Below are 17,429 nucleotides of genomic sequence, written 5' to 3' on the forward strand. Positions count from 1 at the left end.
TTGGGTTTTTTTCCTATAACTATCAATAAAAATGTATTTGTTGGGTAGAAAAGCTTGAAAATTTAATACAAGACTTCTAATACATTGTAACAATAGCAGTTGAAAAATATTAAAAATACATAGATACGATTTTTTTTTTTATAAGCATTTAAAGTTTGAATTTTGATAACATACGTAAAAACCATGAAAATTCGTAAATTATTCTACGCTAAAAATTGTTCCCTTTATACCCAAGATTTGAAAATTTAATACAAGGCTCCTAATATATTTTTATAATAGCAGTTGAAAAATAAAAGAAATACACTTTCACAATTTTTTTTTACAAGCAATCAAATTTTAATTTTGACAACATACGTAAAAATCACGAAACTTCGCAAATATTTTTAGCTAGAAATTCATAAAAAAATTTTATTTTAAATCTAAGATTTGAAAATTTTTAATAATCTATAATATATCCTAGACAGATAAACCGTCTTCGCTCAGAATCGTTTTTCGTATACAATGATATAATATCATTGGATTCAAATTTAATTCCATCCATTACAGTAACCCACTTGTAACCTACTGTACAGCAGAGCGACATCCACTTTTCCGCTTTTTTTTTCCTTTAATATAATGTGATTGAATATTTATATTCTTATGTTAAATTTATATTATACTTTATTAGTCTATGGAGTATAATATTTGTATGAAGAGTTCAACAATTTAATATGTATTACTCTTTGTGATATTTGTATTGTGTTTTTGTCATCCAACTGTCGTTATTATTTTATATACCTACCTTATATACCGTCTATTATTAGATTAATAAACTCAGTATAATATTTACAGTAGGTACACAATTTTAATTATCATTTAATTATTTAGATGATCATTAAAATGACATGGCTAGCATATACGCGGTGTCCATACACCGCAATAGTGTATTATATTTTTGCATACTAACCCTGTTTCGTTTTCATTATGTTAGTATGGTGTTTTATTCGTATTGTTGTATTTCCTCTGTTCAAAATATTCACACGTATCATATATTCATATGACGTATTGGTATTAAATAAATAAAAATACTTGGATACACAAAATGTTTATTAAAAATTGTGCAATAACTAATAAGGTGGTATTGGAGGGAGGGAAAAATATTGGTCTTGTTGGTTGTTATCATAATAATATTACGACGTTTTAAAAAATATAACAGGCAACTATAACAAGCTTTGTCAAAATTATTTTCTGGTGGCGTGTGTCGACCAAAGTGTACCGATGAGGCACCACGCACAGCAAAAGTGTACTTGGCTGATCCACGTGATATAATATTATATAGGTATTCTGTGCGTGTGTGTTTATTAAATAATTGATGGTTAATAATCTTTATTTTATATACATATTTTAATCTAAAAATAAGCATGATTATTCTATGGATAATTATGAAACAATTATTGTATAATCATTTTTATTTTTTGTTATTAAGCTCAATAAGACTTTTTTTTAAATTATTTTTTCACAAAACATGTATTTGTATTAATTACCCAAAAACTATTTATAATTGTTGCTACAATACTTTTTTTTATACATTTAAAACTTGGAGAAGTTAATTTAACGAACTTTAAATTAAAGTGTTAAAATTATACATTGTAGTTAAAAAAATTTTTTGAGAACATAATTATTATCATATGAACAAAAGTATATTTTTATAATTGTGTTTCTTTCATACATTTTAATAAATCAAGCCAAAATAGCGTTCTAGTAAGTGATCTAGTTAATAATATTACAAATTACAATGCATAGAATTCGATCTCAATTTATTAGAAGTTTGACTGCTCTTATTTAATAAGTTTTTTGAGAACATTGGTTTATCCTATGAATACCTATGGAATTCAAATAATTTACTGATTGTACATTCCAACAAACATCTCAACGACTTCTTCAACCTCACCAAATGTTGTACTCCCTTATTCACTTATTCGTTTATACCGAACAGTCATGATAAATTTATTCCTACAATATTAGAATAATTATCTGTTATGCATTTCAATTTATACCATAGTATAACTTAAATTAAGTTTAATGTTATAAATATTTTATGAGATCTTCAAAAACATATTATTTTAATACATAAAATTAAAATAATGTACTTACTTATATTTATTGTTGAATTTGATATTTATAATTTATGCGATGATATTGAATGATAATTAATAATTACATTTCACTGTTGATTTTTTTTTCTTTTGTTTTTTAATTAATCGTCTATTCTTGTGGAACTATATGAAATTGGATGTTTTTGTGAATCATTTATTGACCCATACTCGAATAACCAACCTAGTATTCAATTTGAAATAATAGAAAAACCATAAAAACTAATTATATGTTAAAAACAACTTACTCGTAGTTACTCGTCTGTACATTGAGTAGGTAGTTAATATTGATATATTTTGTTCATAAATACATGTGTATTATCTACTGTTTTCTGTGTTTTCTGCGTTGAGTGTATGTAGTAAAGAGGCTGGGTAGATGATTTTTCGTGCCTCTATAGCTCGGTGACCGGTAAAAATATCTTCGAAATAATATCTTTGGTTAAAATATCTTAGTCAAAATATCTTTAAACAAAAATGTTTTCGAACAAAATATCTTTTTATTTTATTTTTATTAGCTTATTACATATCATTGTATTTCCGGTTTAAATTTTATATTTTATTGTATAAATATAATATTAAAATATAATATAATATAATATAACACAAAAACTGGCTGCTGATCCCCATCACTATAGACTATATAGGTATTTAATACGTATACATATTATGCCATATTGCCATTAAGATAAAAATGGTAAAGGCCTTATCGGTTTATTAGATATAACTTAACTAGCTGGAAATTTGAGCAGATTTATGTATAATTTTGTCATAACAGTTTTACTCGTCAATTGATGTACTTGGCTTTTGATTTTTTTTCTTCAATATGACTCTTACTTTTATTAAAAGTCAAAAATTAAGTAATTAATAATTATTCTTGTATTTATTTTAACTATTTTGTTTTTTTAGCCAATAAATATTATCTTATCTTATTTTAAAAAATCAGTTAAAAAGATATTTTGATCAAAGACATTTTTTTCATAAGATATTTTTACAAAAGATATTTTGACCGAAGATATTATTTCAAAGATATTATGACATGAAACCTATAGCTCAGTGTATTTTGGGAATTAAATCAGTAGTCGATTTTTGGTGATGATCTAAGAGTCGGATCCGTGTGTCACTCTGGTAGCGAGTATTAATTCTTCTCTTCTTTTTATCAAAACGAGAAATTTCCATTTTTTTAATAGTGAGTTTTATATTTCTTTATAATATATTCGTTAGTTGTACGTTATTACAGATTTTCTGTCATGATTCCATCATTTTGTTATTGATGATAATGATGATAATATTATATGTCTCTGAAGTTATTAGGTTTATTATTGTTGAATGTTGAGATAAGGTGACTTTGTTTTCTACCCAGTCTGCTTATTTAATTCCCGAGCATCCTAATATGAAAGAGAACCCTCACAACTGGTATTTGTAATTGGATTTATATAGCACTCAAAAAGCCACTACCATAAATTCAGTATTTTGAGTCAAAAAATCAGGTGATTTTCAACATTTCTTAATATGAAGTGTCTGAGATATGTATATTATTACTTAATATTACTTGTGCCTTGGCTCAAGTGGAATATTTATAGTTTTCATTTTACAGGTCTAAAATATTACTGAAAAACAAATATAATTGTAATTGCAATTATAATTTTTAAATTCATCGATGTATATTTTGGTGCAATTCATATATATTAATGTCACAGTATTTCCAACAAATGGTTTATAGTTTTATACACATGCAGTTTATAATAATAATATGTATTGTTGTAAGTGCAAAGTTTAATATTTATTAGGACGAAAACGTGAATTTTCATAAAACGAATAACTCTATATTCCTCCATTTTATTTAATAATTCTATGTCAGTATTAAACTTTTTATTTCATAAAGTATATCCTTATAACAGTAGGTAAGTGTTTTTTACATACAATTTTAGCTATTTACTATTTCAAAAACCTTAATCAGAAATGAAAAATTTATTATTGTATGAATATAAAATTTATTTGGTATACTTATAATATTATATTAAACTGAAAACTTTTTTACAAAAGCTTATACCTATATTTCAAAATAGTAAAAGTGAGTATTCGGTTTTTGGATTGTGACGGGTGAAAAACTGAAAAACATATCGATCAATATCGATATAAACAATAAGTAATATTTTTTTTTTTTTTTTTATTTAAAATTAAGCCGCAACAACAAAGATTATTGGCTGAAGTTAAATTTAACATATGGTGATAAAAGGAGGGATATTTATACAATTCAAGCTTGGGGTGTGAAGGTGTGTTTAGATTAGGTTATATAATTTAGATAATTTTAAAAAGGTAAATATCTTCTGAGTGTTGTCGGGGTCAGGACCAAGAGCTTCGTAGAGATTGTCAGCTAGTTTGAGGTTGACTCTAACATCGTTGTGTTCACGGCAGAAGCATATGATGTGTTTGACTGAAGGTGTTTCGCCGCATGAGAGACAAGGTTCGGGATCCGTTTTGGACATTAGGTGTTTGTGGGTTAACCATGTGTGACCGATTCTAAGTCTATTAAGAATTACTTCTTGACGCCTGGTAAGTGGAGTGGTTGGCCATGGGAGAATGCTGGGTTTGATTTCGTTTAGTTTAGTACGTTGGGTTGACCAGGAGTGTTGCCAATTTTTTAATAAGTAATATTGTATTATATTCATGGCACATCTCTATTTTAATAAAATGCATATTCATTTTTTGTTTTTTTTTTAAAACATAATATTAAAAACGACCACATTAATTTTCATCATTAATGTGCACAGATTAAGTTTATGTTTGGAGGTTAGTAGCATGTAGGTATAGCTAATTGCCATTTTAATTCGCATCAAGAAAAGTAACATTATTAACTGGATACGATTGCATCAAGTTAACTCTAATGAACTTACATTTTACAGTAACGTTTGCAAATAGGTATATCACTATTATCATTATACATTTATTTGACGCTATCTTAATAATAATTATCACATCGTTCAGAATCGTTTTCAAATGTGACGATTGATATCGTAAAATAAATGCATAATAATAAATTCTCAAAAACACAATGACTGTTTATCATTTATATTAAAACATCAATACAACTGATGAATTACCTGATGTGGATCACTTGTATACAATGATTCATTTAAGGGAGGGCATAGAGGCACTTTAGTTACGTCTCGTTAAAAAGGTATACATAAATTGCGTCCCACTATATTGCAGGTTAGGTAGTAGAATCCCAGAAATATAAGGGACCTTAGACTCTGATATGATGTTTTGATAATGATATAAATTACGATGATGAATAAATATAAACCTAATTTTTGATTGAAATTTTGATTAACAGCAATACAGCATTATAATTATTATCATTTATTTATTTATTTATTTATTATATTATGAACTGTATTGATTTTGATTTTGATTAGATCTAACATCTAAATGATTTAATATTTATTTACTTTTTTATTACATTTCATAAGCAATTTTTTAATTACCTTGTGATAATATTTATTTTTGTTAGTTGTTTAAGAACTCCTGATTAAAATACTTAATACACGAATTGCGTCCCAAAAAATACAGAACGCAATTCGTGTATACCTTTTTGACGGAATGCAAGTAAGTATACTAATTTTTCTCTAGATATAGCGTATTTTACCGCAAAAACCGTTTAAATCGGTTATGACGAATTAATGGGTATAATCCTAATTCCTAATATCTATAAATGTGACGTATAGGTACTGTATGTCCATTAGAATATTTAGTGACGTAAACAAAATATTCTATAATTATTTGCGATTTTCAACACTTATTGGCACTTATAGATATGTGGTGATTATCAAAATATATATTGAAAACTATAAATTTTTGGCTACTTGAAAAAATATCTACCATATATTGTGCTTAAAGAAAAAATGAATTCCGTGTGAAGCGAGAAATATTTTTTATTGTCTTTATAATAAAGTTTTTACCGTTGTCACCTACCTATGTGAGAAACGCAATAAATTGCGTTCGAAACCAAATTTACGAAAAGCTTTATTGATGGATTCAATTTATCTCCATGCTTTTCGTAAATGTATTTATATGCTGTAAAATACAACGGACGTTTATTTTATCACTTTATAATATAGCCATATAGGTAGTTTCATAACAGATAGATAGGTATATAGGAATACTATAGTACTATACACGGGTTACAACCAGTGATAAACATATATATATATATATATATATATTTAATCAATGGTAATACCAATAATAATTCATTATTTCATTGTTTTCATCGTACATTTTTACAAAATAGTATCTATATATGCTAGATTTTTTTTATTTATTTGTTTCTACAAACAAAATGTCTATAAACTAAGAATATTCGTGTCATTTACCTATTTTCATTATTTATATTATAATGTTCTATATTTCCATACATTGTAGATGTTCACAAAATTCACACTCAGCAAATAAATACAATACAAATTTCCAAATAGGTTGAATATTTCTTGAAAAATATATTATACAAACAAAATCTGACTGTATTAATTTATATGTTATGCCAGACATTTTTATTTTATATTTGGTGAATGTGTGATTTTAAATTAAAAATAGTTTTTTTATGGACCTTAATAATCATAAATGTTTATTGCATATATACCTAACAAGTGAAATAAGTAATAACCGCTGTGGTTGAGCTCTAGTACAAATCAAAAATTTAAAATAAGAATTTTATAAAAATTATATGATCAAGGTACCAAAAGGATATTAGAAATTTTTAATTCCAAAATTCTTTTTTTAATTCAAATATGTTTCACCGTCGTTTAACCAGTTAATATCTATAATCTTTTCACTATAACTGCACCAATCTCCATAGCAGTTGGCAATGAAAAATATTATCTTTAGGTGAAAACGTATTTTTAATTATAAATTACAATCCTACATTTTTAAATAATGAGTCTTCTATTAAAACTCAAAAGTATATTTTTACTCTTTTTACCTTTAACTCAACCATTCATTTTTACTACAAAGAAAATTGTTTTGAAGTGTAGATGAATTGATAGTTTTACATTGAATTTTAGTCATAAAAAATAATACATTATTAACAACTTATGATTCCGTTTTAATTTTGGTTTAGTTTTAATTTATTTTGTAGAATATATTTATTGATAAACCCTCGTTTAGGAATGTCAATTTGAGTTTCACATGATACCTATAGTGTAATTCTTACATATCTGTTATTTTACTTTTTTGTCATTAATTATAAAGCAATAAAATATTTGATGTGATTTTTCAGTATCACTATCCAACCTATAAAAATAATACATCTAAATTGTCTATTCATAATGATATCAGTAATTTTTTTTACATGTTAATAATTCATTTATACTAAATGTATTGTTCATAAAGTACCAAATTTTTTTCTTCCAACATCCAATTAATTTGAATGAGATACCTCTTGTCAATAACTCATAAACTTATTCAGAAGATTTTGACGGCTCATTATAATTATTCATCGTTGATCGTTTCTTGAACTGTTTGGAAGAAGTAAAAATTACCAATCACTAGCATCACTAATCAATACTTCAAATGTTCATAAGTAATATCCTTATTATTGTATAATTGTCTTCTTTTATGTAGTATATTTATTTATTTTTAATTGAATTTTAAAAGACATAACTTATAGTATGAAATGTAATTAAACATTGTAAATATTATATAATAATTAGGTAGGTACTTTAAAAATAAATATTTGTAATTAACTTCTTCGTATAATAATTAATAGCATTCATAATATTAATATTTTCTATAACATTATGTGCAATAATAATATTAACATACTATAGGTGCAATGTACAAACATATATTATATAGGTACATTTATATGATATTATATGTCATAACTCTTAACATACAATACAAACAATACCTAGTTTATAGAGTATAGACTACTTAACTGATACCCATATTGCTAAATAAGCTTTACTACTTACGGTTTTCGTTTCACACAAGTTTAATTTTTTTGTTTACCCTGTAGTTTTCGTTAACAAATATATAGAATTATAGACAGTACCGATAGCTACCCATGTATTACATTTACATTTTTATTTACATTTTTACCATTCTTAGCTAAATCTAGCCCCGATCTTAACTCAAACATAGTTATACTAATTATAGTGATTTCAAAGTTGAAAACTTTTACTGTCAGTTACCTTTCCCTCACCAGTGGATCTCATATTTTGATAATAGAATCTAATAAATAAATCAAAAACAAATTGTCCATAATATAGCCAATTACTGTTAGGTACCTATTAAAATAGTTTATGCTTATTGTTTTTAGGTGCTGTTGAAAATCAAATACGTTGATGTCAAGCATTCAATGTGGTCTTATGATGTGTCCTTATGAACGGAGAATACGCTCAGCCACAGCACATTTCAGATTCCATCTACCTAGGTGCTGCCATCGTACTGAGTATTATCGGAATAGTTGGATTCCTCTTCAACACTTGTGTCATTTTCATCATGATTAGGGATCCACGGGTAAATAATTCAATTAGTTGAAAAATATGCTTTAGTATTTGCATAATTTTAATAATTATTGATAAATATAACATATTTACAAAATAAATTCATTTCTCGGTGCCATAATATTAGATCTAAAATTTGAATGTGCATATGTTTGCATATTTGATAGATTTTTCTATACTTGTATTTTAAAGTTGTCTACCATCTACCACTCATATCTCGTTATAATTTTTGTGTAGGCTTAATTAATCTTTAAAATCACGAGGACCTGAATCGAATATTTACCTAATATAATAATAAAATCTAACCTAACCGATGGTAGTCATTTAATAATTTCAATTATTTGTTCAGTGTGCAGTTAAAAATTAAATAATTTTCAATTCAAGTTCCAATAATAGAATAAATATTTAATTTTACCACTTTTTTCTCTAACCCTAGTCATAAAACACTCGAATAAAACGATCCATTATAATATTGAAATATAAAATGATATATTTTATACACAAATATTAAATAACATACTTAAAACTTTAGTTTATGAGGCAGCGTCCCTTAGACTTTCTGCATTCATAACTCTACGAGTATATAAATATAATTAAGTTTCAATTATCTACTACTTATCATTAAATTGTAGTTTAATATTAAATGTTTTGGTGATGTTCTACGACAGTCGAACGTATAAAATACAATCACAAAAGTTTAGTATAACATATAGGTATAATGCATAAGAATATTTTATTATCTATTAAATATGTATTGTTATCAACACTCGATTAATTGTTAAATAATATTTTTCATTTAGCTATGGACCCCACAAAACGTGATAATATTCAACTTAGCAACGTCCGACTTAGCCGTGTCTGTACTGGGAAACCCAGTTACCTTGGCTGCTGCCATCACCAAAGGCTGGATTTTTGGTCAAACCATATGTGTTATCTATGGATTCTTTATGGCATTATTTGGTAATTATTATTATCAATTCATTGTTTTCAATAATTATCACACCAATATTGATACATGGTTCATACAAATTGCATGTATAAATTATTATAATACATATTATTACATACACACAAAACAAAAAAGTACTCAATATGAAATTAATCATTAAATATTAAACGCCATTGTGGAGAATACAAATTAAATATTGTTTCTTACAATACGTAATAACTCACTGCCGCTGAAGAAGTACCTTATCGTTAACGGTATGGGATGGAGTACTGAATGTTGGGTAAAGAGTTTCAAACAAAACATGAACTGCCAACATATACATACACTTTCATGAAAAAGAACACACACAAAAGAGCATAATATTGTGTATAATATTATAGCTGGGAAATACTATAGTATTGATTTATAAACTTATCTATCCAGGTGTTAATAAATCTTTGTTCTAATAATTCAGATTATTAATATGTATATCTGTTGAGTGTTGGGCTTGATGTTACTCATCTCAATTCCTGTCTTTTTAATTTTTAATCGAACGCACAGAATTTATAGTAGGTATAAAGGAATTATAGTTTCTTGTTATTGATGGTATAATTTTTCGTCTCTGATAATAATGCTGCTAAAGTTAAATAAATATATTTATAATAATTAAGTCTGCACATATTGAACTAACGATCGAGTTATAAGCATTTTACCTAACACCAAGTTGAGTGATACAAAACACTTGACGATGGTGCCCAATACCCCACGCATTCTTTACAGTAAAATCTTACAGCAGCAATTTTGCTGATACCAGAACCTCCTTAAACATTCCAGAACACCTTTATGAAACACTTGGACCAGATTATTAAAATTCTAACAATATTTTAACCTTTCTAAAAATAACCAAACTGTATAACTTTATATAATTTTATATTTTTTCTTTGATTTTTTTTCCTTTTCGACATTGCACATATCAAAAATAATTATATTGGAATATTGTAAAATGTATTGTAAATTGTACCTAATGTAGATGTAATATTTAAATATGTAAGCTAATAACATTAGTTGTTGAGACTTTAAAGTAATAAAAAAAAAATAAAAATCTTGCAGTAGTATACTAATATGCTCCGACTATAACACCTTAATAATTGTTTAGTTGTTTATATTACAGTCTACAGTATTATTTATTATATTATAAAAACTTGAGGCTTCAATCGATCATTTGCAATAATCTCTGATAAACTAATACTATAAAATGTGTTTATTTTTCATAAGTACCTACGATATGAACTCGATTCTGTCATAAACCAATAACGATACATCAGTGCACATTACAGTATAAACTTCTAACAAATTTGGCATATGTGATTGCGTAGGAAATTTACACGTATTTGCTTCAACCAAAATGTTGTTGTCTAGTATCTACTCTAATACTTAGATACGTTAACGTATAGTAACATATCGTGCGCCGCAATAACGAAGTAAATTTCTAATTACGCCAATACTTCTCTTCTCCAAACTTTAGTGTTTATAAATAATTGACTATTAGTAGGTATATATACTAAATTATTTATGTAGAAAAGTATTTTTCTTTAGCTTCAGAATATAATTTAATATAGAACCAATAATATTCAGTATATTTTTGTATAATATTATTATTAGTTGTAAATACTAATATTACTGTACTATTATATCAAATGGTTTAACGCCCGTCAATAATAAAATAAAATAAAAATATTGTGGGTGTAAATTAAAAATGATATGTTACAATAGTAAATATTCACCCTTATAATAAATTATACTGCGTGGTTAATTTGTTTTAAAATCTCAATCTTTTGTTTTTAACAAATATTTTGAAAAATACTGCGAGTTTTTAATTTTTACCTCTTAAAAGTAGCAACTAGATACAATTTTCTATTAGAACCTACCCTAAAGTTTTAAGATTGAAACAATTTTCTACTACTTCCCTTGAATACATACAAAACAAAATATACATCATTGTAAAATCAATATATTCATCGTTATACCAAGGATCTGAAAATACTTTAATGTACTCTATAATTATAAAACAATTATTAAATATATTTACGTAAATATAAAACTTATTTGAATAACAATTATACTTATAGACTATTATTATTGATAACTAATACTATATTAGACATAACGTCATGAGTTTTTAAATTAATTAAAAAGCGGTTAAGTGGGTAATGCTTTGTTTGACATTAGGTATCTAGAGAGTCATTGTAATGGTTGTATGAATTTAATCATCATTGCATACGAAAAACGATTTTGAGTGAATCTAATAATCATATAATATGACAAGTATAACTTTTATAATATTATTGTGATTGAAATAATTCATTTTTATAATTAGAAGGCTTTAGTATTAGAGTAGGTTGAATTAATTATTTTCCAAAATATTATATTTGAGAATTTCATTGTGTGTAAAAATTATTTACAATTTATTCTAAAAATCTCTAGCTATTACCCATGAATAATAATGTTAAAATTATAAAAAAATAACTTAAATTCTCGATTATATGTAATTTTGTCCAAATTTGAACTTAAAATGTTTAGGTTCTTGTGCAAAAATGTATCATTAATTATATTTATCGACATTTTTAAATATAAACTTTTATTGCATGCGTTGTTTATGATAGTACAGAGATAAATATTATATACATATATTTTAAAGACATTTTCAACTAGAACTAAATACTTATCAAGTATAAATAATAGTTTTTTATTTAAATGTATAAAACTTTCTGTTGAATAAAAACAAATTATTTATTTATTACGAATTAGACTAATATATAATGTAATATACATCACTTAAATTCTGAATTTCTTAAGCTAAATGTTGTTAATGTTTTTAGTGTTGTTGGTGCAACTTATAAAGTCAAATTTAATTTACGTTAACATGAAATAACAAAATTTTATTTACAAACAAAAATCTAAATAAAATAATTAAATGAATATTTTAAAGAGTGGAGTCTAGAATAAATAATTTTCCTCAAACTTATAATGTTCGTTTGATCTTTACTAGTTTATTTGTTACTTTTTAAGTACGTAAGACGTAAGTATTAAAAAAAAAAAAATAGAGCCATTTATCGTGTATATTTTATATTATTCACCTTTATAATATAGTATTTCAAGTAGGTGGAATAAATTATTAAGGTATTAACCAAATAATATTTTAATCATATTGTGACCACATTAAATATAATTACTCTCGTCAACAATTATTGCAAATAGTACCTGTACGTCTTAATAGTTAATTTATTACATGTAGGTACTATGAAAAAGTTGAAAATTACCAAAATCATTACCTACTAAAACATTAATTTATCGATATTAATGATGTCATAAATTATAGTAGGTAAATGAAACATCATTCATAATTACATCAAATAATAAAATCAATAAATTAAATATAAATAAATCCATACCTATACACAAATTTCCGAGTTAACTTATTTTTAATCTTATTTTTTCAGGAATAGCGTCAATAACAACATTAACAGTGCTGGCATACGATCGATATTTAATGATACGATATCCGTTCAGCAGCACCAGGTTGACAAAAGAAACTGCAATATACGCAATAGTTGGAATATGGATATATGCGTTTGCTGTAACAGGACCTCCGTTGTTCGGGTGGAATCGTTACGTCAACGAATCTGCAAATATCAGGTAATACTGAATCTGACAATGACGTAACTCGTGATAAAAGAATATTTACAGAAAATCTACTATGATTAAGTACCCCTGGAGCCCATTAAAATCTAATCGTAATGGCATTAATCTATGCGACTATTCTTATGCTTGTAATAGTTTATTTAACAGATAATAGAAAAAATAACAAAATAAACAAAATACATGCGTTTCATTTTTTCAGATTTCACAAATTAGTAAAAATATAAATTTAAAGGAATCCTAATTTTTATATTAAGAAGTACTGTGTATAAACTCAATGACTGGGAATTGGTCACAAAATCATATTATTCATTCATCGAGGAAAATTTTTTTAGAACAATATTTCAAGTATATCCTTTCAAAAATTTTCTAAAAATACAACTTTAAATATTTTTTTTTCTTTGTATTTCGAATAAAATAATATACCACAATTATTGTAAAGAAGTATCAAAACGATATTATCAACTATATATGCATATTCCATGTAATAAAATCAAAGGTCTTATTCTTAAATCAGTTTTAGTTACATGATGTATTGTCACTTGTCAGTTGTCAATTTAGTAAAGTTAAACAATATTTTCTAGTTGTTCAATAGACTGGGAGAGTGGTGAGCATAGCAATTATGTTATATACATATTTGTTTTTGGACTTTTTCTACCAGTTACAGTGATTATCTATTCGTATGTGAGCCTCGTCGTTACAGTAAGAAAGGTAAAATATTAAGATTTTTCATAAAAATTGTATATTAAAATACATAATATTTAAAAATTAAAAATTATAAATATACAGTTTTTTTTTCGAATTATTAAATTTTATCAATGAAGTAAATATACTCTAACTAAAATGTACTACGCCATGATATTATACAAAACTTTATAAAATACTGGGTAACTTACAGGCCTATAACAGCAATGTAGCTAAATAACCTACCCATAACGCCGTGTGATCAAAATAATTTTATATTTACTATTAAATTTACTAAGACATTCAGTAACGTACTTGATTATGATGAAATACTAAGAATATGATTCGTTTAGTCCACAAATGGAATGGCCGATGTTAAAAGAAATATTCATGTCAAAAGAGACGGTTATCGCATGGTGGAATTAAACGTTATACACATAATAAGAAAAAAATATAACCATATCCACCATTAATATTAATGTATAAAAATAAATCTTCATGATACAAGTTATTTACGATTTCAGTACTACAAGTATTATAGATAATATTAGGTCTAGTTCTACATATTTTATGTACAGGTCCAGTTTAACAGTACCTATACCTACTGTAGTGCCAGATTTTTGTTTCTTGGGAAGAACTCCAATATTTGATGTTTAAAAATAAATGTCATCATTAAGGATTAATTTACTGATACAAAAATGATCATCGGACATTTCGTGAGGGACTTAAGCCTGTCAGTCCCTACTGGATAAGGCCATAACACGTACCTAATACACGCTGGTATATATATATATATATATATATATTATTTAACAATAAGTATAGTTTTAGTTACGACTGACATGGCGTTCAAAGTTAACTGAACATGGTGGGAAGTTTACTTCGTGCGGTAAATGCGATCGTCAAATAATTTTGAATTTTATAGCTCTTGACAAATAAGACGATGAATTGCAAAGTAATCCGAACACAAATTATACAAGAGTACTGAATTATATTATGAACGTTTATTGATTGTTATTATAATTATGCCTAATAATTAAAAATATCTAAAAAATGTACTGTAATTTATTTAAAATTATGTCTACTCAATAAGACAATAACTGAATAATTGAAATATATAATAATATACACTAAAATAGTAAAATATAATATAGTAGAGATGAAAAAAATAAAGTGAAAATTTTTTTTAAAAAAAACTCCCTGCGTGCTGTCAGCGCGACAATAACAATAACGTATTGCAATGTTTTGCGTTCAACAGAGATCTGCTGAAAAAGTCATCGGACAAGCGACTAAAGCAGAATGCAGGGTAGCCATTATGGTGGCCGTGATGATATTGGCGTTTTTAACTGCGTGGATGCCGTATTCAGTACTAGCTCTCATGATTGCATTTGGCGGCGTTCATATCAGTCCGGTCGTCAGCATAATACCGGCTTTGTGTGCCAAGTCGAGCATATGCTGGAATCCAATTATATACATTGGACTCAATACGCAAGTAAGCTACGACAACCAAACCGATATTATTATTGTTGTATAGGTAGGTACATAATATTATTTTGTTTTTAATTTAAACGGCAACCGGAAGATGGAACAAAATACCCACGGTAAAAAATATCCGAGATAAAGCATACCCGACTGATGATGATGATGATGATGATTATAATGATAATGATAATGATGATAATAATAGTTAATACTCTAAACTTTAGAGTCTAAAGGACCGAAGAGCTAAGGAAATACTGTAAAGAGAATAATCATGTTAGTGAGTAGTGACGTTTCCCAATTTCGCACATAGATAAACATGAAACACAATTATAATTTATAACTACGATAATTTCTCAATATTGTCGCAACTCATGAATCGTTATTCACTAATCAACAATATGTGTAACACAAATTGCATGTTACATGTTATTGGAAATAAATAGACCGTATTGGTACTATAGGTAATATTATTACTGTGTATTATTATTTTTTGGTATATTTATCCTATATACCTAGGTGCCTAATTATACAGAAATATAAGTATACTTTATTGTAGCACAATATTGAATATATTAAATACGATTAAATACGATTAATCACATAAATTATTATTTATTTTTTATTTATTTTCTACTATTCATATGTTACACCTACCGTTATAGTTTTATTTTAAAAACAACAAATATTACACATTGCAAATCCTATCACATTTCATCCTTATATTACGTCCTATATTGGCTATATTAGTTGAAAATAAACCAATATTAAATCACCCCTAGTAAATTGTTCACATACATTTTTTTAGTTAACTACCGAGTTTCTTATCGTGATTCTTCTTCTTATCGTGTCCGGTGGTGGGGGTGGCCCTGAAAAGGGTCGTTTTGAATTTGAACGCCTAGGCATTCTAGCACCGGTATTGGTAAGATTAGTTCGCGATATATATGTCCAGGTGTAGACTCAATATCTTGATGCAAGGGACGCCACGTGCAGGCTCTTACCATGTCCCCCTTATCGTAATTTAATCGTAACTTATTTTTTTAAGAACTATTGGGCTTTAATGAGAAAAATTCATGTAAAAGTAATTAACTACTAATTACTTGAATAATTAGTTTCAATAAAAATAATAATTAATATGTACAATTATTTATTATTTTTATGATTAACGAATAATGAGTATATTTTTTTTTACGATGACGTTTTTACCGGAATCTTTTTTCTGTTTGTCTTGTGGTTTATTTCAAATATATTGGATTTTGTCTTTCGGATTAATTATTGTTGTAGTGTTTTAAAATTGTATTTTATCTACCTAGTACTTACGGTAATTGGTTCAATTTTCGTTCACAGTTCCGGTCTGCGTGGAAACGGTTCCTGAACATCTCGAGCACGTTGTCGGAAGTCTCGCTAGACGCGGACATCACCACGAACATGACCAAATTGATGACCGGTCACCAAGAGCTGCCAACTCATCACATGAGCAACGGTGGCGCCGACCATTCGCCGGGTCTGATAATGTGCTGCTTGGCGCACGACGAACACCGACGGTCCGCGACGTACGCCAACCGGTACGAGTGCAATCTCGAAATGAAGTCGTGCAACCCGCAAACTTTAGGCATACGGCTCGAAACGGATATCGGGGACGTTTCTTTGTGAACATAAAAATAGTATAATATCAAAATACCACTATAACCGTTGAAAAAAAAATAGTCACATTGTAAGTTGGCTTCGAATTGGTAATAATATATTATATTTTTTTTTCTTTTTGGACATTTTTGATGCCTGCAGTTAGTTCCAATATCGATATCATTATACTAAAATTTAGGTATTAGTGAAAAATATAGGGCTGAGGGTGGGCTGTAGTGAAATTTCAACATCAATTGAAATACCTATGGTAATAATATTAGGTATCATAATGTGACGTACCTATATGTCATAATTATAAGCTCCCGAGAGTTACAGGCACCTTAAAAAAGGAATAATTGGTTATAATGAAAATAATGA

The 17,429-nt window shown here is 26.7% G+C and overlaps 1 protein-coding gene across 2 annotated transcripts in view; it reads left to right on the top strand.

Annotated features, from left to right (window-relative positions):
- LOC107167473 (rhodopsin-like) overlaps window positions 1-17,187 on the top strand; it is a 45,955-nt gene extending 28,768 nt beyond the window's left edge. For both annotated transcript variants that reach the window (XM_015516522.2, XM_015516523.2), the window contains exons 2-7: window positions 8,452-8,651; window positions 9,439-9,598; window positions 13,067-13,262; window positions 13,850-13,976; window positions 15,208-15,441; window positions 16,776-17,187. In XM_015516522.2, coding sequence (XP_015372008.2) covers window positions 8,514-8,651; window positions 9,439-9,598; window positions 13,067-13,262; window positions 13,850-13,976; window positions 15,208-15,441; window positions 16,776-17,081 — 1,161 coding nt within the window. In that variant the 5' untranslated portion in view covers window positions 8,452-8,513 and the 3' untranslated portion in view covers window positions 17,082-17,187. The remainder of the gene's footprint in view (window positions 1-8,451; window positions 8,652-9,438; window positions 9,599-13,066; window positions 13,263-13,849; window positions 13,977-15,207; window positions 15,442-16,775) is intronic.
- Window positions 17,188-17,429: the final 242 nt, after the last annotated feature.

Source organism: Diuraphis noxia, unplaced genomic scaffold (genome assembly GCF_037042655.1).
Source record: "Diuraphis noxia isolate RWA-SAM2 unplaced genomic scaffold, SU_Dnox_SAM2 contig0003, whole genome shotgun sequence".
Lineage (NCBI taxonomy): Eukaryota > Metazoa > Arthropoda > Insecta > Hemiptera > Aphididae > Diuraphis > Diuraphis noxia.